The sequence below is a fragment of the Mytilus californianus genome, unplaced genomic scaffold (assembly GCF_021869535.1).
Source record: "Mytilus californianus isolate M0D057914Y unplaced genomic scaffold, xbMytCali1.0.p SCAF_9, whole genome shotgun sequence".
NCBI classification, from domain to species: Eukaryota; Metazoa; Mollusca; class Bivalvia; order Mytilida; family Mytilidae; genus Mytilus; species Mytilus californianus.
Genome location: NW_026262745.1, coordinates 25,413,770 through 25,437,793, shown reverse-complemented (window position 1 = coordinate 25,437,793; position 24,024 = coordinate 25,413,770). Strand labels below are relative to the sequence as shown.

Here is a 24,024-nt window from a genome sequence, read left to right as displayed (position 1 = left end):
TTTGACCTTGACCTCATTTTCAAGGTTCATTGCTCAGTGTTAAGTTTTTGTGTTTTCGTCTGTTTTTCTTAAACTATAAGCAATAGGTCAACTATATTTGTTGTATGGAAGAATTGTTAGCTGTACATGCCTGCCTAGCATGGTTCATCTGACCTTGACCTCATTTTCATGGTTCATTGGTCAATGTTTAGTTTACTTGGTTAATGTTAAGTTTATGTGACAGTTGTAATAAAGCTTTATATTTAGGACTATCAACATAATATCAATGATTAGTAAAGAAGGCGAGACATTTCAGCGTGTGCACTCTTGTTACACTTTATTTTGCAGCTAGTCATTTGTAGTGATAAAACTGTAGGACAAAACTTACTCTGCACATTGTGCCATACATGTCGTCTTGTAAAGCCATTACGATCCAAACATTGTAGAGTTTGTAACAGATGCGTAAAAGTCTTTGATCATCACTGTCCATATATATACAACTGTGTGGGATATAAAAATAGGTAAGTTTTGCTATTTATCTAAAATACTGTGTAATTCTGTGAACTTTAGTGATGCTTTTTTCTGAAAACTTTCTACTGATCTTTGTTTTTAAGCTGAAATTAACCTCCCTTATGCAACCATAGGATAACCATAAGAAAACTTGTTCTGAAAATAGTTCCTTGAGTTTGTGCTTTATATACAATGATTTCTAACTTTACTTTTAACATTCATATTGATACAGCACCTAAAGAAAAAAAATACTGATAAGGTATTACAAAAAATGTGGCAGTTTGTTTCTTTGTTAGTTAAAGATATTGTGTTTATGATTTTGAAGATGGCACTGATTTGCAGAGATTTATGTAGAATAAATGATCTGTGAAAATAGGTCATGTATGTCTAAATATATATATATAACTGCAATGAACCTGTAGCCATGAAAAACACAAGTTTAGTAGATCTCAGTAGTTATGTCATTACGATTCGTCAACATAATTTGATGTACAATGTATTATTAACTATTGATAAGAATGCAATAAAACAATAAGAATGGTCAGTGGAAAAATGACTAGTTTTTATCTTGCCAGCTGCTTAGGGAGGAAGCAAGACTTAGGTATCCTGTTTCTAGCTTCACCATCATCAACAATTGTTAAAGTTTTTATACGACCGCAAAAAATTTTTGTGGTCGTATATTGGTATGACGTTGGCGTCGTCATCGTCGTCGTCCGAAGACACATTGGTTTTCGCACTCTTACTTTATTTTAAGTGAATGGATCTCTTTGAAATTTTACCATAAGGTTCAATACCACAAAAGGAAGGTGGGGATTGATTTTGGGGGTTATGGTACCAACAGTTAAGGAATTAGGGGCCAAAAAGGGGCCAAAAATAAGCATTTTCTAGTTTCCAGACAATAACTGTGGTACGGTGTATGGATCTCTCTGAAATTATACTACAAGTTTCCATACCACAAAGGGATGGTTAGGATTTGCTTTAGGGGGTTATGGCTCAAACTGTTTAGGAATTAGGGGCAAAAAAGGGGGAAAAACAAGGTTGTCCTGGTTAATGGACAAATACTTTAGTACAAAACATAATTTAAAGCAGTGTAAGGGAGATAAATCAAATACATCATTGAAATTATCTCCCTTACACTGCTTTTAAATTATGTATAAAGTAATGGTTAATGAGCAATTAAGATAATTTAAAACAGTGTAAGGGAGGTAATCCAAATACAACGCTGCTTTTAAATTATGTTTAAAGAAATGCATATTTATAAAGGAAGACCAGTAAAAATATCTGCAAATGTTGCATCTTTTTTTTTTACAAAAAAATCCATATGAAAGATTTGAAACTATATTTTAAATTCTATTATAAAATAGATTAAGTTAGCACTATGGTAAATTTAAATGGGTAATTATGGTTGCAAACTCCATTGGAAATTTGAATTGAGATTATGACCATATCTTGAGGGAAAGAATTTTTTTGGGGGAAAAAGGGGGGGGGGGGGGGTAAAAAGAAATTGTGGGGGGTCAATATTTTTCTCATTTCAGATTTCAGAAATTAAAAAGAATAATTCTTCAAATATTATTTTTTTTTCAAATTTCAAATATTGAAAAATTTCAAGAAGTAATCTTTAATTGCACAGTATGGTGCATTAGATTTGTAAAATCTTTGACCACATTTATTTATTTGTTATGCCAAATCTAACCGTGTATTTAGATTTTTAATTTTGGGTCCAGTTTTCAAATTGGTCTAATTTAAGGTCCAAAGGGTCCAAAATTAAACTTTTTTTGTTTGATTTTCACAAAAATTGAATATATGGGGTTCTTTGATATGCTGAATCTAAACATGTTTTTAGATTTTTGATTTTTGGCCCAGTTTTCAAGTTGGTCCAAATTGGGGTCCACAATTAAACTTTGTTTGATTTCAACAAAAATTGAATATATGGGGTTCTTTGATATGCTGAATCTAACCATGTATTTAGATTTTTTATTTGTGGACCCGCTATCAAATTGGTTCATATTGAGGTCAAAAGGGTCCAAAATTAAACTTTGTTTGATTTCACCAAAAATTGAATTATTGGGGTTCTTCGATATGCCAAATCTAACCGTGTATTTAGATTTTTAATTTTGGGTCCTGTTTTTTAAAATTGGCCTACATTAAGGTCCAAAGGGTCCAAAATTAAACTTAGTTTGATTTTAACAAAAAATGAATTCTTGGGGTTCTTTGATATGCTGAATCTAAACATGTGTTTAGATTATTGATTACGGGCCCAGTTTTCAAGTTGGTCCAAGTTGGGGTCCAAAATTAAACTTTGTTTGATTTCAACAAAAATTGAATATATAGGGTTCTATGATATGCTGAATCTAAACATGTATTTAGATTTTAGATTTTTGGCCCAGTTTTCAAGTTGGTCCAAATTGGGGTCCAAAATTAAACTTTGTTTGATTTCAACAAAATTGAATATATGGGGTTCTTTGATATGCTGAATCTAACCATGTATTTAGATTTTTTATTTGTGGGCCTGCTATCAAATTGGTTCATATTGAGGTCAAAAGGGTCCAAAATTAAACTTTGTTTGATTTCATCAAAAATTGAATATATGGGGTTCTTTGATATGCCAAATCTAACCGTGTTTTTAGATTTTAAATTTTGGGTCCCGTTTTTTAATTGTCTACATTAAGGTCCAAAGGGCCCAAAATTAAACTTAGTTTGATTTTAACAAAAATTGAATTCTTGGGGTTCTTTGATATGCTAAATCTAAACATGTGTTTAGATTTTTGATTATGGGCCCATTTTTCAAGTTGGTCCAAGTTGGGGTCCAAAATTAAACTTTGTTTGATTTCAACAAAAATTGAATATATAGGGTTCTTTGATATGCTGAATCTAAACATGTATTTAGATTTTAGATTTTTGGCCCAGTTTTCAAGTTGGTCCAAATTGGGGTCCAAAATTAAACTTTGTTTGATTTCAACAAAATTGAATATATGGGGTTCTTTGATATGCTGAATCTAACCATGTATTTAGATTTTTTATTTGTGGGCCAGCTATCAAATTGGTTCATATTGAGGTCAAAAGGGTCCAAAATTAAACTTTGTTTGATTTTCATCAAAAATTGAATTATTGGGGTTCTTTGATATGCCAAATCTAACTGTGTTTTTAGATTTTAAATTTTGGGTCCCGTTTTTTAATTGTCTACATTAAGGTCCAAAGGGCCCAAAATTAAACTTAGTTTGATTTTAACAAAAATTGAATTCTTGGGGTTCTTTGATATGCTGAATCTAAACATGTGTTTAGATTTTTGATTATGGGCCCATTTTTCAAGTTGGTCCAAGTTGGGGTCCAAAATTAAACTTTGTTTGATTTCAACAAAAATTGAATATATAGGGTTCTTTGATATGCTGAATCTAAACATGTATTTAGATTTTAGATTTTTGGCCCAGTTTTCAAGTTGGTCCAAATTGGGGTCCAAAATTAAACTTTGTTTGATTACAACAAAATTGAATATATGGGGTTCTTTGATATGCTGTATCTAACCATGTATTTAGATTTTTTATTTGTGGGCCCGCTATCAAATTGGTTCATATTGAGGTCAAAAGGGTCCAAAATTAAACTTTGTTTGATTTCATCAAAAATTGAATTATTGGGTTTCTTTGATATGCCAAATCTAACCGTGTTTTTAGATTTTAAATTTTTGGTCCCGTTTTTTAAATGTCTACATTAAGGTCCAAAGGGCCCAAAATTAAACTTAGTTTGATTTTAACAAAAATTGAATTCTTGGGGTTCTTTGATATGCTGAATCTAAACATGTGTTTAGATTTTTGATTATGGGCCCAGTTTTCAAGATGGTCCAAGTTGGGGTCCAAAATTTAACTTTGTTTGATTTCAACAAAAATTGAATATATGGGGTTCTTTGATATGCTGAATCTAACCATGTATTTAGATTTTTCATTTGTGGGCCCCGCTATCAAATTGGTTCATATTGAGGTCAAAAGTCCAAAATTAAACTTTGTTTCATTTCATCAAAAATTGAATTATTGGGGTTCTTTGATATTCCAAATCTAACCGTGTATTTAGATTTTTGATTTTGGGTCCCGTTTTTTAAAATGGTCTACATTAAGGTCCAAAGGGTCCAAAATTAAACTTAGTTTGATTTTTACAAAAATTGAATTCTTGGGGTTCTTTGATACGCTGAATCTAAACATGTGTTTAGATTTTTGATTATGGGCCCAGTTTTCAAGTTGGTCCAAGTTGGGGTCCAAAATTAAACTTTGTTTGATTTTTAACAAAAATTGAATATATGGGGTTCTTTGATATGCTGAATCTAACCATGTATTTTGATTTTGGACATTGGACCATAATAGGTAAATTAAAAAAAATCAAGTTCTTAGACCACATTCTTTCTGTGTCAGAAACCTATGCTGTGTCAAATATTTAATCACAATCCAAATTCAGAGCTGCATCAAGCTTGAATGTTGTGTCCATACTTGCCCCAACTGTTCAGGGTTCGACCTCTGCGGTCGTATCAAGCTGCGCCCAGCGAAGCATTTAATTTAATATGTAACATAGGCACACATATCTGTGTGTGTCCATATGTTACATAAGCAAGACATATCTCTGTTTGAATATGTTACATAGTGAAGATATATCTGTGTGAATATGTTACATAGGTAATGCATATCTGGGTGTGAATATGTAACATAGACAAGACATATCTCTGTGTGAATATGTTACATAGACAAGATATATTTGTGTGAATATGTTATATAGGTAATGCATATCTGTGTGTGAATATATAACATAGACAAGACACATCTGTGTGAATATGTTACATAGGCAAGACATATCTGTGTGACTATGTAACATAGGCAAGACATATCTGTGTGTGAATATGTTGCATAGTCAAGACATATATTCGTGTGAATATGTTACATAGACATGGCATATCTCTGTGTGAATATGTAACATAGGCAAGACATATCTCTGTGTGTATATGTAACATAGGCAAGACATATCTCTGTGGGAATATGTTACATAGGCAAGACATATCTCGGTGTGAATATTTTACATAGAAAAGACATATCGCTGTGGGAATATGTTACATAGACAAGAAATTTCTCTGTGTGACTATTTTACATAGACAAGACATATCTCTGTGTTAATATTTTACATAGACAATACATATCTCTGTGTGAATATTTTACATAGGCATAACATATTTGTGTGAATATGTTACATAGAAAAGGCATTTCTCTGTGTGAATATGTTACATAGGCAAGACATATCTCTGTGTGAATATTTTACATAGACAAGACATATTTCTGTGTGAATATGTAACATAGGCCATGCATATCTCTGTGTGAATATGTAACATAGACCATTCATATCTCTGTGGAAATATGTTACATAGGCAAGACATATCTCTGTGTGGATATGTTACATAGGCAAACATATCTGTATGGCAATATGTTACATAGGCAAGATATATCTCTGTGTGAATATGTTATGTAGACAAGACATATCTCTGTGTGAATATGTTACATAGACAAGATATATCTGTGTGAATATGTTATATAGGTAATGCATATATGTGTGCGAATATATAACATAGACAAGACATATCTGTGTAAATATGTTACATAGGCAAGACATATCTCTGTGTGAATATTTTACCTAGGCATAACATATTTGTGTGAATATGTTACATAGAGAAGGCATTTCTCTGTGTGAATATGTTACATAGGCAAGACATATCTCTGTGTGAATATTTTACATAGACAAGACATATTTCTGTGTGAATATGTAACATAGGCCATGCATATCTCTGTGTGAATATGTAACATAGACCATTCATATCTCTGTGGAAATATGTTACATAGGCAAGACATATCTCTGTGTGGATATGTTACATAGGCAAACATATCTGTATGGCAATATGTTACATAGGCAAGATATATCTCTGTGTGAATATGTAACATAGACCATACATATCTCTGTGGGAATATGTTACATAGGCAAGACATATCTCTGTGTGAATATGTTATGTAGACAAGACATATCTCTGTGTGAATATGTTACATAGGCAAGACATATCTCTGTGTGAATATTTTACATAGACAAGACATATTTCTGTGTGAATATGTAACATAGGCCATGCATATCTCTGTGTGAATATGTAACATAGACCATTCATATCTCTGTGGAAATATGTTACATAGGCAAGACATATCTCTGTGTGGATATGTTACATAGGCAAACATATCTGTATGGCAATATGTTACATAGGCAAGATATATCTCTGTGTGAATATGTTATGTAGACAAGACATATCTCTGTGTGAATATGTTACATAGACAAGATATATCTGTGTGAATATGTTATATAGGTCATGCATATATGTGTGTGAATATATAACATAGACAAGACATATCTGTGTAAATATGTTACATAGGCAAGACATATCTCTGTGTGAATATTTTACCTAGGCATAACATATTTGTTTGAATATGTTACATAGAGAAGGCATTTCTCTGTGTGAATATGTTACATAGGCAAGACATATCTCTGTGTGAATATTTTACATAGACAAGACATATTTCTGTGTGAATATGTAACATAGGCCATGCATATCTCTGTGTGAATATGTAACATAGACCATTCATATCTCTGTGGAAATATGTTACATGGGCAAGACATATCTCTGTGTGGATATGTTACATAGGCAAACATATCTGTATGGCAATATGTTACATAGGCAAGATATATCTCTGTGTGAATATGTAACATAGACCATACATATCTCTGTGGGAATATGTTACATAGGCAAGACATATCTCTGTGTGAATATGTTATGTAGACAAGACATATCTCTGTGTGAATATGTTACATAGACAAGATATATCTGTGTGAATATGTTATATAGGTAATGCATATATGTGTGTGAATATATAACATAGACAAGACATATCTGTGTGAATATGTTACATAGGCAAGACATATCTGTGTGACTATGTATGTTACATAGGCAAGACATATATGTGTGTGAATATGTTACATAGACAAGACATATCTCTGTGTGAACATGTTACATAGGCAAGACATATTTGTGTGAATATGTTACATAGGCAAGACATATCTCTGTGTGAATATGTTACAAAGACAAGGCATATCTCTGTGTGAATATGTTACATAGGCAAGACATATCTCTGTGTGTGAATATGTAACATAGGCAAGACATTTCTCTGTGTGAATATGTTACATAGACAAGACATATCCCGGTGTGACTATGTTACATAGAAAAGACATATCTCTGTGTGAATATGTTACATAGGCAAGACTTTTCTCTGTGTGAATATTTTACATAGACAAGACATAGCTCTGTGTGAATATTTGCCCGTTTATAAATTTTGAAATTATAAAGAAACTAAGGTTGACATGATTTATAACAAACTTTTCTAAAAATGCTGTTATAAATTTTGAAATTATAAAGAAACTAAGGTTTCAACTCCCTCAGGCAAAGTTGACCTTAGATGGATTTGGCTATTTGTTTTAGGTATTTTTGTCATATAGCTCTTCAACTATTTCCGTACTTATACATCCCTCGGATTTCAAATGTTTGGCTTTGAGCGTTCCTGATGAAGGTAAATCCAGAAAAGCGCTTCGGACACATGAAATTATTATACGTGTTGTTTTCAATTTTTTACATAGACAAGACATATCTTTGTGTGAATATGTTACATAGGCAAGACATATCTCTGTGTAAATATGTTACAAAGGCAAGATATATCTCTGTGTGGATATGCTACATAGACAAGATATATCTGTATGAATATGTTACATTGGCAAGACATATCTCTGTGAATATGTTACATAGGCATAACATATTTGTGTGAATATGTTACATAGACAAGGCATTTCTCTGTGTGAATATGTAACATAGGCAAGACATATCTCTGTGTGAATATTTTACATAGACAAGACATATCTCTGTGTGAATATGTAACATAGGCCATGCATATCTCTGTGTGAATATGTAACATAGACCATACATATCTCTGTGGCAATATGTTACATAGGCAAGACATATCTGTGTGTGGATATGTTACATAGGCAAGACATATCTGTATGGCAATATGTTACATAGGCAAGATATATCTCTGTGAATATGTTACATAGACCATACATATCTCTGTGGGAATATGTTACATAGGCAAGACATATCTCTGTGTGGATATGTTACAAAGGCAAAACATATCTCTTTGGGAATATGTTACATAGGCAAGCGTATCTCTGTGTGAATATGTAACATAGACCATACATATCTCTGTGTGAATATGTTACATAGGCAAGACATATCTCTGTGTGGATATGTTACAAAGGCAAAACATATCTCTTTGGGAATATGTTACATAGACAAGACATATCTCTGTGTGAATATGTTACATAGGCAATACATATCTCTGAGTTAACACTTTATTTAACTGTTTGAAGCTTTTTTTTTAGGACCAATTTTTATTCTGTCAATTATTACATCATATAGGTTTTACGAGGTACCAGTATGTCTTTTCATAGACATTATAGTATCCAATGTTCATTATTGTCCACTACAACATATGTATAGTTACATTGCATCTTTTGCAGGGGATCTTTTGCATTATTTACGACCAGTGTTTCTATAGTTTTGGCAATCAGTTTGAAGTTGAGCATTCACACTGTCAACAACTATTTGGAATGGAACTGGCTATACAAGTTTTACGTTCTCCTGATGGGATTCTATGCTTTTTCAGCTTTTGGACTTTTTGTAATAGCGGTAAGTTTGTAATGATGGTAAGTTAATGGTAATAAACATAAAGAGCATTTTAGACTTACATCTAAAGTTAATGGTAATAAACACTAAGAGCATTTTAGACTTACATCTAAAGTTAATCGTAATAAACACTAAGAGCATTTTAGACTTACATCTAAAGTTAATGGTAATAAACATAAAGAGCTTTTTAGACTTACATCTAAAGTTAATGGTAATAAACACTAAGAGCATTTTAGACTTACATCTAAAATTAATGTTAACAAACACTAAGAGCATTTTAGACTTACATCTAAAGTTAATGGTAATAAACACTAAGAGCATTTTAGACTTACATCTAAAGTTGATGGTAATAAACATGAAGAGCTTTTTAGACTTACATCTAAAGTTAATGGTAATAAACACTAAGAGCATTTTAGACTTACATCTAAAGTTAATGGTAATAAACATAAAGAGCATTTTAGACTTACATCTAAAGTTAATGGTAATAAACATAAAGAGCTTTTTAGACTTACATCTAAAGTTAATGGTAATAAACATAAAGAGCTTTTTAGACTTACATCTAAAGTTAATGGTAATAAACATAAAGAGCTTTTTAGACTTACATCTAAAGTTAATGGTAATAAATATAAAGAGCTTTTTAGACTTACATCAAGTTCATTGTAGAAATTGAAAATTTATTTGAAAATTCTGAACAATTTGTTTGTATCACATATAACAGAAACAAACTACAGGTTGCATTTCTGTAAATATTGACAATGCAATTTCCCATTGGAACTCCTTTTACGGCTAAAACTGTACCACTTTTACTATGAAGTTTTGAAAAAAATCATATCCTAGAATGGAAAGTTCATATGCACTACTATTTTTTTCAAAGGTCAAAATATAGGGCTGTGCGGCATATTTTCAACGTTTATATGCCTCGAACTTCTAAGAGTTTAAACAAACACTAAATTTCTTAACTACCCCTACCTTAACTGTAGGATTACCACAGATTTCAATATAAACAATATGCATATGTGTATTTACTGGTAACATTCACAAGTTATGTCTCTATGAGATGAAACATAGAGATCATAACTGGGAACCAGTATGTAAACAAAATTAATGATCTATGAATATTTTATATCTCCCCAAAAGAGGCATTGTTTGAGAAACAGCTGTATTTACAAAGTGCAACCTATAATTGATTCTTGTATGAAATCTTGCTCTCCTTTTTATTTTTTTGAAAGATTGAAACTATTGTTCCAAATCTTTCCTAAGGCACCTGCCTCACTTACAACAAGTAGAACAAGTTAGCTACTAAATCTACAAATTGTATACACACTGAAATATAGTTCCCTATAATTCTCATATCTGTGTAAATATGCACATTCATATGAACTGTGAAAAATTTTGGTAATAATTTTGGAGCAGTTCATTCAATATGTATGTCTTTAAGGTGTGTTGGTGTGCAGGCTATTTTTTTTTTTCATTTTGATTAGGTAAGTCATGATTGACAACTGTCATGATCACCAAACAATCAGAGACAAGGTGGGGCCTTAAAGTAATTACAATGCCCCACCTCCTTAAATGCCAATCATATCGACCACAGTACTAATCAACCTCAGTCTTACATAATTATACAGACCCTTCATTATACATCTCAATACACAAATATTTTACCTCATAATTTAATATACAAATGTATATATTAGATGTTTGATATATAGAAATGACAGATTCATTCATAGCCTATTACTTTTGATCTACACTACATATTAAAGTGATTTTGTAAATTATGTCTGAAAGATAAATGATTAATTATTAAGGATTTACAAGGATTTGTATAGTGACACTATACAAATCCTTGGGATTAACAAGATCTTTTATTCAAAAGAAAAGACAAAATATGAAATATAAATATAAATATTAAAAACAGTATTCAAGTAAGGCCTATAATTTACTTGATAAATCTGTGCAATAATCATCTGTTATAAATCAATAATTTAGATTAGTACACTTATCGGTGATTGGCTTGAAACTGTAAGTAAAATTTTAAAACTCTTAACCAGAGCAAACCAATATTTTTTTAGTTTATTCCCTATTAAATGTCTGTTAACAATTTTTGTCATTTGAATATAAGAAGTGTTTTTTTGCAATTAAGATAGGAATCCCCATTTCAACAAAATAAGTTTTTTAATTTGTTTATGTTGAAAAAGTACATTTTCAATGCCCTTTTCTGGAAAATATTAAATTATAAATGGATTAAAATACACTCTACAACTTTGAATCTTCAGTGTCATATAATCATGATAATTGTTTTCAAAATCAGTAAGCAAATCTTAGAGGAGAAAAATAGTATACCTATGTTTCAACTTACAAAATGCCCCAAAACAACCCTTTTAGATTAATTTTTTGAGACAATAAGCTTCAAGTCTATCTGTTGGTCCCATATCCCACAAGGATAATTGATAAACTTTATTAGAAGAATCTTTGTTTTGTAATTTCTTCTGTTTCAAAAGATGAAATGTAAAAGGTGAAACATGTAACAGGGAACATTATTTGGTTAAGATATAAACTGCAATTTAAACGAAATTGTTGTGCAAATTAAGGGACCTGCTATCATTGATTCACATTTAGCTCATTTTATCTACTGAAAAAGTGCTTATCCTTTTAAAGACCTGCAGTTAATGCAATTGTCAGCAATAGTGCTATACTAATGTTCTTTTTTGTCCACACCATACCTAAATATGATTTGAAATTATTGAAACTAATCTTCCAATCTTTCCATGAGTGATTTCCATCACTTTGATTATAATTGGGCACACTGAAATATTCTTTGAAAACTGGTTGTTTTAGTAAACATTTTATCTGATTTTTAGCCCACCTGGCCCAAAGGGGTTAACCATTTTTTGTAAATTTTTGTAATCTTTTACAAAAATCTTCTCCTCTGAAACTACTAAGACAAATTTAACCAAACTTGTCCACAATCATCATTAGGGTATATAGTTTAAAAAATTTATCTGATGACCCCGCCTGCAAACCAAGATGGCTGACATGGCTAAAAAATAATACATAATGCAGTTTTTGGCTCATATCTCTGAAACCAAAACATTTAGAGAAAATCTGACAGGATAAAATTGTTCATTAGGTCAAGATCTATCTACCCTGAAATTTTCAGACCAATCAGGCAACACGTTGTTGGGTTGCTGCACCTGAATTGGTAATTTTAAGAAAATTTTGCAGCTTTTGGTTATTATCTGGAATATTATTATAGATAGAGATAAACTGTAAACAGCAATAATGTACAGCAAAGTAAGATCTACAAATAAGTCAACTTGACCAAAATTGTCAATTGACCCCTTAAGGCGTTATTGCCCTTTATAGTCAATTTTTTACAATTTTCATAAATTTTGTAAATTTTTGTAACTTTTTACAAAATATTTTTCACTGTAACTACTGGGCCAAGTTCATTATAGATAGAGATAATTGTAAGCAGCAAGAATGTTCAGTAAAGTAAGATCTACAAACTCATCACCATCACCAAAACACAATTTTGTCATGAATCCATCTGTGTCCTTTGTTTAATATGCACATAGACCAAGTTGAGCGACACTGGCTCTTTAGAGCCTCTAGTTTCTATGGTACATTGATAATCAGATGATGAAACAGTCAGTTAAACTTTTATTTTGTTTTTAAGTATATATGTCATTTAAGATTTTGAAATTAATATTTTTTTAAGTATTACAATTATCCTACATTCAGTTGTGGTCTCAGTCTGTAGTTAAACGTTTTTCTAGACATCAAATTTTTTTTCAAATCTTCATGGAATTTTATGATCAAAAGAATAAAATATTTTTTATTTTTGCATATTTTGTTGTTTAATATATTTAAATTAGTTTTTTGGCAAGTAACATTCAGAAACAGTCTAAAGTTTTTCAGACATCAAACCTTCATGGAATTTATGAAACTTGATGGAAGGTTATGTATAATAATAGATGAAGTCTGAACCAAAATTGTAAAAATATTTATCTTATATTTTTCAGTATTTTACTGATAAATACACTTTTTGTTGCAGTTATTGCAAAAGAAATAAAATCTTTCCTCAGCATAAGTTGGTATTTGCTATGTTAATTTTCCAAAGTGAAATGTCCCATTGAGTAATGGAATCCAATGTCTGAACCAAAAAAAAAAATGTTTTTCAGTACTTTACTGTTTTACTGATAGATTTTTTTGCAGTTAAAATTTACATACAATCTGGGATCCAATTTGGCATTTACATGCAATCTAGGATTAAATTGTTTAGACATCAATAACTTTATTAAACTGGTATATATAGTTATAAAACTTGGTTAGAAGCCTCTTCAAGATTGAGAAATAGCATCTGAGAAACAAAATTAGAATTTTTGGTTAGGGTTGACCAAGTTCAAAACCAGCTCATTAAGGAAATATTAAAATAAGTTAAATCTGCAACTGAAGAAACTGAAGATACACTGTACTAGTACATTAATAATTAATAGCTCACTCTAGAATTGGGGGCTATATTGTATTCATCTTAATAGCAAAGAAAGGATATGGGGTATCCATCCATGACACAAAATCTGTATATGCACAGCAAAAACATGAAAAGCAAAGGAACACTGCTTTTATTGCTGTTATTCATCATAAAGTCACAGTGAGGCCATCAACATTGAGCAAAAAAACTCTCACCTCACTGCAATTTTAGGACGGCCCCTAGCACCAGTTTGTCTTGTCTGTTTGTCTATTCGTAAGTCTTTTCATTTGTCTAACAGATACTACTGAACAGAATTACTTCATATTAAGTCAGCAACTTGACAGTTATAAGTTGAAACGTGTAGCATATTTTGCATCTGTCAGACACTAACTTCCTGTTTTTAGATACTTTAAATTACAAGTGGGAGTATATTAAGCAGGACAACACATGCAATCTTGTTCTGTCTACGTTTTGTATAACTAGAGCCCCGCTGAATGGCGGAACCCTATAGTGATCAGTCTGTCCGTCCATCCGTCCGTCCGTCTGTCCGTCCATCTGTCCATCCGTCTGTAACAAATTGTGTCCACTCTATATCTAGAGAACTGTTATGATTTCAAAGTTTATACTTGACATGTATATTAACCAACACCAGAGGGTGTGTCATAATGTATGTACAAATTCCTAGGTCAAAGGTCAAGGTCAAAAACTTTGGTTTCATTTGACAACTCCATGTCCTATGTTTAAGATTGTGTCCACTCTATATCTTGAGAACCATTATGATTTCAAAGTTTATACTTGACATATATATAAACCAACACCAGAGGGTGTGTCACAATTTATGTACAACTTCCTAGGTCAAAGTTCAAGGTCAAATACTTTGGTTTCAGTTGACAACCCCATGTCCTATGGTAAAGATCTTGTCCTCTCTATATAGAGAACTGTTATGATTTCAAAGTTTATACTTGACATGTATATTAACCAACACCAGAGGGTATGTCATAATGTATGTTCAACTTCCTAGGTCAAAGTTCAAGGTCCAAAACTTTGGTTTCAGTTGACAACCCCATGTCCTATGGTAAAGATCGTGTCCGCTCTTTATCTTGAGAACCATTATGATTTCAAAGTGTATACTTGACATGTATATAAACCAACACCAGAGGGTGTGTCATAATTTATGTACAACTTCCTAGGTCAAAGGTCAAGGTCAAAAACTTTGATTTCAGTTGACAACCCCATCTATGGTAAAGATACAAATTTTTTAACGCACATTATTCACAGCGGGGCCCACAGAGATGACTCCCATCTCAATGTAATCTAATTTGTTATGTTTGTACTTTCAGATTTATAATGCAGCCATTAATGTGACCACAAATGAAGGTTTAGCTTTTAAAAAGTATGCCTATATGCAGGATAAATTTGGAAGAGTGAAGCGTCCTTTTGATCAGGGTGTTGTCAACAATTTGCTTGATTTTTTTCATTTAAGAAATCTAATTGAAGAAGATAGTTTGGATCAGATAACAGTGACTTAGTTTTTATCTTCATGAGTATTGTATGTGTGTTATGTTTTGAATGTAAAATGTATCAAGAACAATTATTTCTCTTTTTGTATAAATAAATAAGATGTATGAACAAGGGAAAATCAATGTTAAAGCATCCCATCAAAACTCATGTACAGACATTTAGATACCATTTAGTTTTCAAGGATGGGAAGGACCCGAATTATATGCCCTTAATTCCCCCAAGACTATGAAAATTTAGATTTATTTCAGCGAAGACTGTCAAAGATCTAAAATCCAGAACTTTTGTAAATGAACAAAACATTTCAAAAAATTTACCGGTATAAGGATTGTTCTGTGCACAACATAGTTTTTTGAAACAAAGTTCATCAGGTACGCTAAAGATAGAAAGGTGAGAAAGCCAAGATTATAAAATGCTGTGAGAGAATTAAAACCAAAAGGGTCTGAACAGAGTCGCTATACTGAATAATTTAAATCAGGTGAGGACTGGCTACTGACAGGCTACCTATCATCACTTTCTTTTTAAATTTTTTGTGAAATTAATTTCAAAATATCAAGCTTATTTATGGCATATTTCTAGTTTACACAGGTCTTATTTTTTATTATACAGTCTAGTTGTGGGTATTTACAGTTAATTGATACTTTTCAATACAGAAAATATTACGGTAATATGAATTCAAGCTTCTGGGATTCCTTATGCCTTTTTCTGTATATGGTACTATGTAAGCTGGTTAAAAGTATTACAAGTCATAGAGGATTTTAGATTGTTATGTAAAAACCTTTATAATAACAGCTAGTTGGTGAAACATTACTATAGGATATAAACGTCTATTATACATATCATGGATGACACACAATATTAAATATTGCCATACGTATCTATTCCTATATCATAAATTGGTCTTGTATTGGCATCATAGTATGAATTCAATTAACTCTGGACAAGTGTTGTAGCTTCTTTGTTGTCTAAGCAGAGTTTGGTAATAAATAAAGTTCAAGTGTTAAACAATATGATCTGTGATGACTGTGTTCATTGTACATTCCTGGATTTCCATCCATCAAAAACATGACTGACAAACCTGTCTAAATACATGCAAGAGACTTAAAACCTATGAAGAACCCACAAAATATAGCCAAAACTCTATAGAAAAATGAACCATATGGAGTTACTACCGCGTAAAAATTTACAAATCATCAGCTGTTAAATAAATTTTGACCATTGTAGAAACACAGAAAATTCCTTCAGGATTTATTGGTAAAAATCATCAAAAGTACCAGGTTTATAATTTTTGTGCACCATACGCGTGTTTCATCTACACAAGACTCATCTGCAGCGTTTGAATCAAAACTAGTTGGAGGGCCTAATCATAGACCTAGTTGAAGATCATTAAAAACCAAAAATTAAAAAAAAGTTGTTCCAAATACGACAAAGGCAGTAAACCAGCAGTTGTATCACCTTGTGGAAGTAATCAGTAAAGAGCCATAAAGGATATGCTGCAATCTATTCACATCTTTTTTAACCTTTAAAGGAACATTCAAAACCATGCAATTGGAAATCCAAAGACATGTTATTACACTGTGGAGTAATGATGATGAAAAAAACCTTTATTTTTCTGAACATTATTTATCAGTTAATAAATGTCAAAACTGACTTGACACCACAAGATTGTGTATGATGTGCATTTCCACTTTGAACAAGGAAAGCCTAGTATAAATGAAACTTTTGTGAGCATATTTCTCAAGATCACATTTAGAACATCACTGGAGAAATGCTCATCTGGTGCAGTAACATTGGAACCGTTAATCTCTACTGGTTATCAGTTAGTCATTAGTGTATCACCAGCCCAGTAGCTAGTACCTAGCTTTGTTCTGAAATGAAAACACAGATACTGTTTATTATGGCACCCTCAACGGAGTTGGGGTGACATATTGTTATTCTACGTTTCTTTTTATTTTTCTTCCACACTTTTTTGTCCACTCTGGATCTCGGAATTGAATGGACCTTGGTTGATGGATTGAATTTTCAAAATTGCTGTCGTTACCATGGCAATGGGGGGACGAGGGTGCCATCCTTTATTGCAAGCAATTACAAATCTACTTGAAATTTGCTTTTATAAAATTTTGGACATCATTTTGAATTAAAAAATTATCTACATAGCTCTGATCTTTGGTCCGATTTGGTTTTATCAGCTCTTCAATGTATGTATTAGATTTCAAAATTTTAAATATTTAATCCTCAAGCATCACCGAAGAGGTATTATTTATCGAAATGAGCATCTGGTGCAGTAAAATTGGTACCGTTACTGTTACCTTTTTAATACAAACTGATCATAGGAGGTTTACATGGATGTTAATTTAATTATGAACAAAATGTGTGATCTTTGTCTATTATTTATATTTACTGCAACTTAAACGCAATATTTTATTTCTGTTAACAACATGTTGAAAGTGATATAGTTTATTAACAGAACAATCACTTTAGGGGACAACCATTTGATATTCTGGGGGGGGCCAGGAGGATTTGTTTTGAATCGGTTATTTATTTTTGTAAACTAAAGAGGACAGATTATCTATTTTCTGCACTATTGAAGCAAGATTTTTCATTTTCATTAAAGCAAGGGACTGATTATTTATTTTCACAACTATATTTATATATTCGAAAACATACAATTTTTAAATTATTTGTTTATTATAAATAATTCATGTAAAGTCAAGTCATTATGTACCATTTAATCAGAATTAATTATTATCCTCTGCAGAAATGAATCTCCTATATTCCCCAATGCATATACATGTATTGCATACATACACAGTATTAAAGTTTGTTTGTAACTAAGGCTGTTTTAAAAGTATTGGCAAACATGTTTTGCCGAGCGGAGCGAGGCAAAATTTTTTTTGAAGGGTTTTTGAACCGCTGAAGGCCCAAGAAGCTGTAGAACAAATGATGCAAAATCATGCCTTCTGGGTGTTCCCCAGACCCTTTCTTAAACTGAAAATGCAAGTTCTGTTTTAATAATTTTATGACAATATTTTGGTCTCAAAGCAAAATCACGTTATAGATTCAGTGTAAGACTTAAGTTTCTAGGAACAACATCAAAAGACAAATATGCATGATAAAGCAAAAATGTAATTCACATAGTTAAGTCTGTGGCTGCTGTGTTTTTTTAAACTCATGATCAAGTTAATAATAAAATTACTAAATTACAAAATGAATGCAACACTAACAGAATCAATCAGAAGGGCAATCAATGAACAAAAGACAAATAAATAAGAAAAATTGATCCCGAAAAGTCAGGGGTTACGTCTGAGGGAGAACAGAACTTGCTTCTTGCAAGGCACTCACGGTGAACACAATTTGATATGGAGACAAGCGTTTGGTTTTGAAATTTCCTACATGAGGCATTTGTCTCAATGTAGTTACGGCCCTGATTTAATAAAAGTGAGGTAAGTGTTCCTGAGACAATTAACCTCAAGTTAAATGAAACCAATTTTCTGACATTTCAATAGATATAAGAAGATGTGGTATGAATGCCAATGAGACAACTCTCCATCCAAGTCAAAATTTATAAAAGTAAACCATTATAGGTCACAGCAAGTATATTTAAATAATATTTATACTTTTATCATTAATTTAAAAGATATGGGAAGTGTTTCCCGATTTTTTTTTGGGAAAAAAGATGAATTTATGAAGAATCTGGTGCTATCTCATACTTTCGATTAGACCTGCTGAGTTATTTATTTTCAATACATTGCAAGTCAGGTAATTTATTTTCAAACTACCACAGAACAAACCATTTATTTTTGTGATTATCAAGGCCGAGTTATTTATTTTCAAAATCCTCCTGGCCCCCCCCAGAATATCAAATGGTCGTCCCCTTATGCACACAAGTATACACTTACAAAACAGAATAAAGGTGCAATCAAACGTTTAGTATGTATTGCCAATCATGCTTGAAACTTCATTCCATGAATAGGGCAATACATGACCTTTTTTACTTGGTTTGAAATGAGGAAGTTGACACCTACAATATGTATTTCACAACACTACCCCATTTTCCAAATAATTTGTCCTCAAAATTTAAACTTCATTCAAGAATAATATTAACAGTAAATATTTAGAATGTCTCACCAAATTATAACATAGCTCATTTATAAAGGTACAATCTGCAAATTATAATCATGGCATTACTTATGAATGCAAGCTCACGTAATGTAATATTCATCAGGGATTGGGTAATCGTAGTCTGTAATTGTAATCGATTGCAATTGATTACATTTTTTCAAGTAATCCACAGTAATCTGTAATCGACAACATTTTCAATTACATGTAATCGTAATTTAATCGATTACAGCAAAAATTATGATGTAATCATCCATTACTTTTCGATTACATTTCGATTACTTTAGTAAAATAGTTTGAAAGAAAATCAACAACTGCATGCATTCATCGGTTTATAGTACAGATAAAAGAGAATGTATAAATATATGACTTGAGAGTTCTGTCATATGATTATTCAGATCTGTTGTCTCAAGCTGCATAATGTTCAACCAGATTTCCTTACAAATTTTACTATATTTTCAGATTTCAATGCCTGGAAATACTTTAAAGCTTATATCAAAAATAGAAAAAAAGATTGAAAATTATAAAATTGATTTTAAATTTCTGTACTACATTGAAGTAAAAAGCTTATTTGTATTAAAATTCCTATATATAAAAAAGCATAATTTTCAATAAGTGTTGGAATTTTAGCATAGAAAAGATAAACCTAGCTATGAATCATAATGTTATGATATAAAGATTAAGTAAGGATACAAGATCCTATTGATAACGAACCAATGCAATGAAATTATTGTTCAGTAATAGATACATTTAGAATATAGCAAAGTGGTTTCGACCAATGAAATTGTAGGATTTAGTGTTTCTTAATTGTGAAGAATGAATGAAATCATGTACTTAGTAAGGGATTATCCTATTGTTAAGGCCTACTTACAGTTCAAAACAAAGAGTTTCTATAAATGAGTTACAAATGCCCCGAAACACATTTATCAGCTTGAAAGAATTTGTGATTAAAACTGACTTGTTGAATTTTGAAACAAACAAAAAAATCAAAATAAGATAAAGTGTACTGATGCAGTAACATTGGTACTGTTAACGTTATTATGAGAACATTAATAACTTCAAGTTATTAAAAAAAATGCAGTGCAAAAAAAAAAAGTTTTAAAATTAAATAATATCTAAATCTTTAGCGTCTACTCTTTCAAAAAATCAGATTATACTTGATCCGCGGTTGGTGAGAATAGTAATTTCCATTATATTTTAAACTATTTTAAAGGCATTGTATTTGAACAGTTCCCTGACACAATGAAGTAGTATTTGATGTAAAGGACTTGACTAAAATATTGGCTGTAAAATAAATTTTATTTGTAACTCAAATTTTGAATTTATTGATTTTAACTGGAAATAAACAAATAGATAATTTCTCGATAACATATTACATGATTTACATTCATACTCACAATCAGGAAACATTTCTTACCATTTCATTGTACTGTTGTGTCATCTAATGTCTAAAACACAATCTATTATATATATTTCCAAAACTATAAGAAATTCCTTACATCACTTAAACTAATCCATAAATGAAAGCATGCCTAAAAAGGAAGCCATGCATTAAGTATATGTAAGAGAATGATAATCCCTTTCTTCATGATTAAGTACGAGCGTTAGCGATTACTTATCATGAAGTAAGGGATTATCATTCTCTTACAAACTTAGAATATTGTATGTTTATAAATGATGCAGGACTTCCTTTTTCGGCATTTCATTTATGGATTAGTTTTAGTGATGTAAGGACTTTCTTATAATTTGGGTAACATAAAAAAAAAATGAGTTATAGACATTAGGTAACACAACAGTACAAAGAAAAAGTAGGAATTGTATATGTTTCCTGATTGTGAGTATGACTGTAAATCATGTTATATTTTAGTGAGGAATTATCCTTTGTTTATTTACAGTTTAAATCAATAAATACTTTTGAGTTACAACTAATTTTTTTTCACGGGCAATATTTTGGTCCGGCTTTTTAAATCAAATTTCAACTTATTTTGATTTTTTTGTATGTTTCATAATTCAACTTATAGTCAGTTTCAATCACTGTGAGATAAATCCTTTCAATCTGATAAATGTGCTTCGGGGCAGTTGTAACTCATTTATAGAAACTCTTTGTTTTGAACTGTAAATAGACATAAATAATAGGATAATCCCTTACTAAGAACATGATTTACATTCATTCTTCACAATTAAGAGATATCAAATCCTACAATTTCATTGGTCGAGTGCTTTTTGATATATTCTAATTACAAAAATTGCATTGACAATGAAACTAATTCTTAAATATAACCAATCAAGAGATCATTTAAGCCTTGAGCACTTTACAATATTCTAAGTTTGTAAGAGAATAATAATCCCTTTCTTCATGATAAGTACTCGCTAACGCTCGTACTTAATCATGCAGAAAGGGATTATCATTCTCTTACATATACGCAGACCATTTTGACACTAAAAATATATATTGTTTATAATTTTGAATAGTGAATAAAGAATTGTCAATTGCCTTTTTGTCTTTACTAATCAGATGATTAAAGCTCTCGTTTCAATTAGATGTAGACTTTGTTTATATTTCAATTACATAGATATAAGAAGATGTGGTATGAGTGCCAATGAGACAACTCTCCATCCAAGTAAAAATTTATAAAAGTAAACCATTATAGGTCATGTATGTCTAATAAAGTGGGAGATTTACATATCATTTTGCCATAGGTTATAAATTTTACTCCATTGGAAATGTTATCACCTGCAATTAGGGAGATTATCCAAACAAAAGGATAAATGTATGTAATTATAAATTTGAAATTTACATCTTTAAAATAAGCTAAAGTAATTATTCCTTTTTTATATTTTTTATTTCAACTTCCAACATTTTGATGAACAATATTCAAATATACCTGTTAATAATGAGTAAAAACAAACAACAAAAAGTAGTCAGTATGACAGAAAAAAATATGAAGCAAATGGCGTATTATTGATGCAATGGACCATGGCGTATTATTGATGCAATGGTCCATGTCACTGCAAGAACTAAATTATCAACACTAGCACATGTTGACAACCAAAATTTCAATATTTTTTTAATATTTCGGATCCTCAGTAAGTTTCCATCAACATGACATTTGGAAATTATGATTTAAATGATGTTTTCTAAATTTCCACTATAAATATGTTGAGCAACATAATTTTGTTTAACTTTCTTTATCATTTATTTTTATAATTTTGTAGCATGTAATTGGCAGTAATCAATCAAAGTACTGAAGTACTGAACATCGGATGAGCGCAAGTTCTTGTGGATGGTCAAAAGCACTTGTCACAGAAAAAAATGACATCTCTATACCTGAAACTGAGGTTAATGTACAGTGTTAACTTTTTTTCTGAGACAAATTCGTGCGTGGATGATGAATAAATGACAGGAAATATGATATCACTTATTTATTTATTGTGTGTCTTGCTTGTAAATGTATAAGTATATATGTAATTGTTAATGTATAATTGTTATCCTCTTGTAGCACCATACGTGTGCCTAAGTTGTAATAAATTGTCTTGTCTTGGAAATTCAACCTCACCGTAATATGGGAGCTACCATTTGATTTTTATGGGGGGGGGGGGGGGGGGGGGGCTAGGATGAAATTAGAAAAAAAGGCAGGACAGGAGTTTTGAGTAAAAAAAAGGCAGGATGAGCAACTTGGCAAAAAAAGGCAGGATGAGCAACTTGGCAAAAAAAAAGGCAGGATGACAAATTATGTATAAAAAGTCAGGATAAACTAATAAAAAAAAGGCAGGACCGAATAAAATGAAAAATAAAAAGGCATGACCGAGATTACAACTAAAAATGCAAGACACAATTTTTCATCCTAGCCCCCCATAAAAATCAAATGGCAGCTCCCTATTATATTGTAGTGATACAAATCAGTAAACACTGGTTTGTTGTTATATATTATATTAATATAACAGTTACATATATATATAATTTTCATCCATTTGTATATCATTCTATTATACTATTCTAATAATAGTGCAGTGCAAGTGCATGGTGGACACTCTTTTGTAAAAATTCGATTTTTCTAAAAGATTGGATATGAGTAGGCATTCATATTTTCCCGCAAAAACAATTACAGAGTTACCGGTCCTTGCCGGGATTGTCGCGAAACGTTCTTGAGAGATTCTTCCGCATGCTTTAACACAATTTTTCGGTACATGTGCATAGATATTATCAATGATTTTTTAATATATATATATATATATATATCTAACGACAAAACATTTTCATATTATTAATTTATGTTCTAAACAAAAATATTTTTATCAGTATTCATTGAAGAGATGTATTTATAACAAACGATAAGGAATGTTAGTTTGCACACCGCGTATTTATCATGTTTATAGATCGGTTACAAACCCAAAACGAAAGTTACGTAATGGAAATCTAGGCGATAGCAGTACATTGGAATACCCTCACGGTCATCGCGATGTAAAAAGTAATGTAATTACGTTTGAATAAGTATTACATACAAAAATCAGAGTAATCCATCGATTATACAAAAATTCTTTGATTATTAATCGATCACATTTGTCAGTAATCGTGTCCATCCCTGATATTCATATAATATTTCAAATGTAATAATATAAACATATATACTTT

At 31.1% G+C, this 24,024-nt stretch overlaps 1 protein-coding gene across 1 annotated transcript in view; it reads left to right on the top strand.

Moving 5' to 3' along the window:
* LOC127715279 (uncharacterized) overlaps window positions 1-16,292 on the top strand; it is a 30,269-nt gene extending 13,977 nt beyond the window's left edge. The window contains exons 7-9 of the mRNA XM_052221318.1: window positions 328-500; window positions 9,115-9,283; window positions 15,095-16,292. Coding sequence (XP_052077278.1) covers window positions 328-500; window positions 9,115-9,283; window positions 15,095-15,283 — 531 coding nt within the window. The 3' untranslated portion in view covers window positions 15,284-16,292. The remainder of the gene's footprint in view (window positions 1-327; window positions 501-9,114; window positions 9,284-15,094) is intronic.
* Window positions 16,293-24,024: the final 7,732 nt, after the last annotated feature.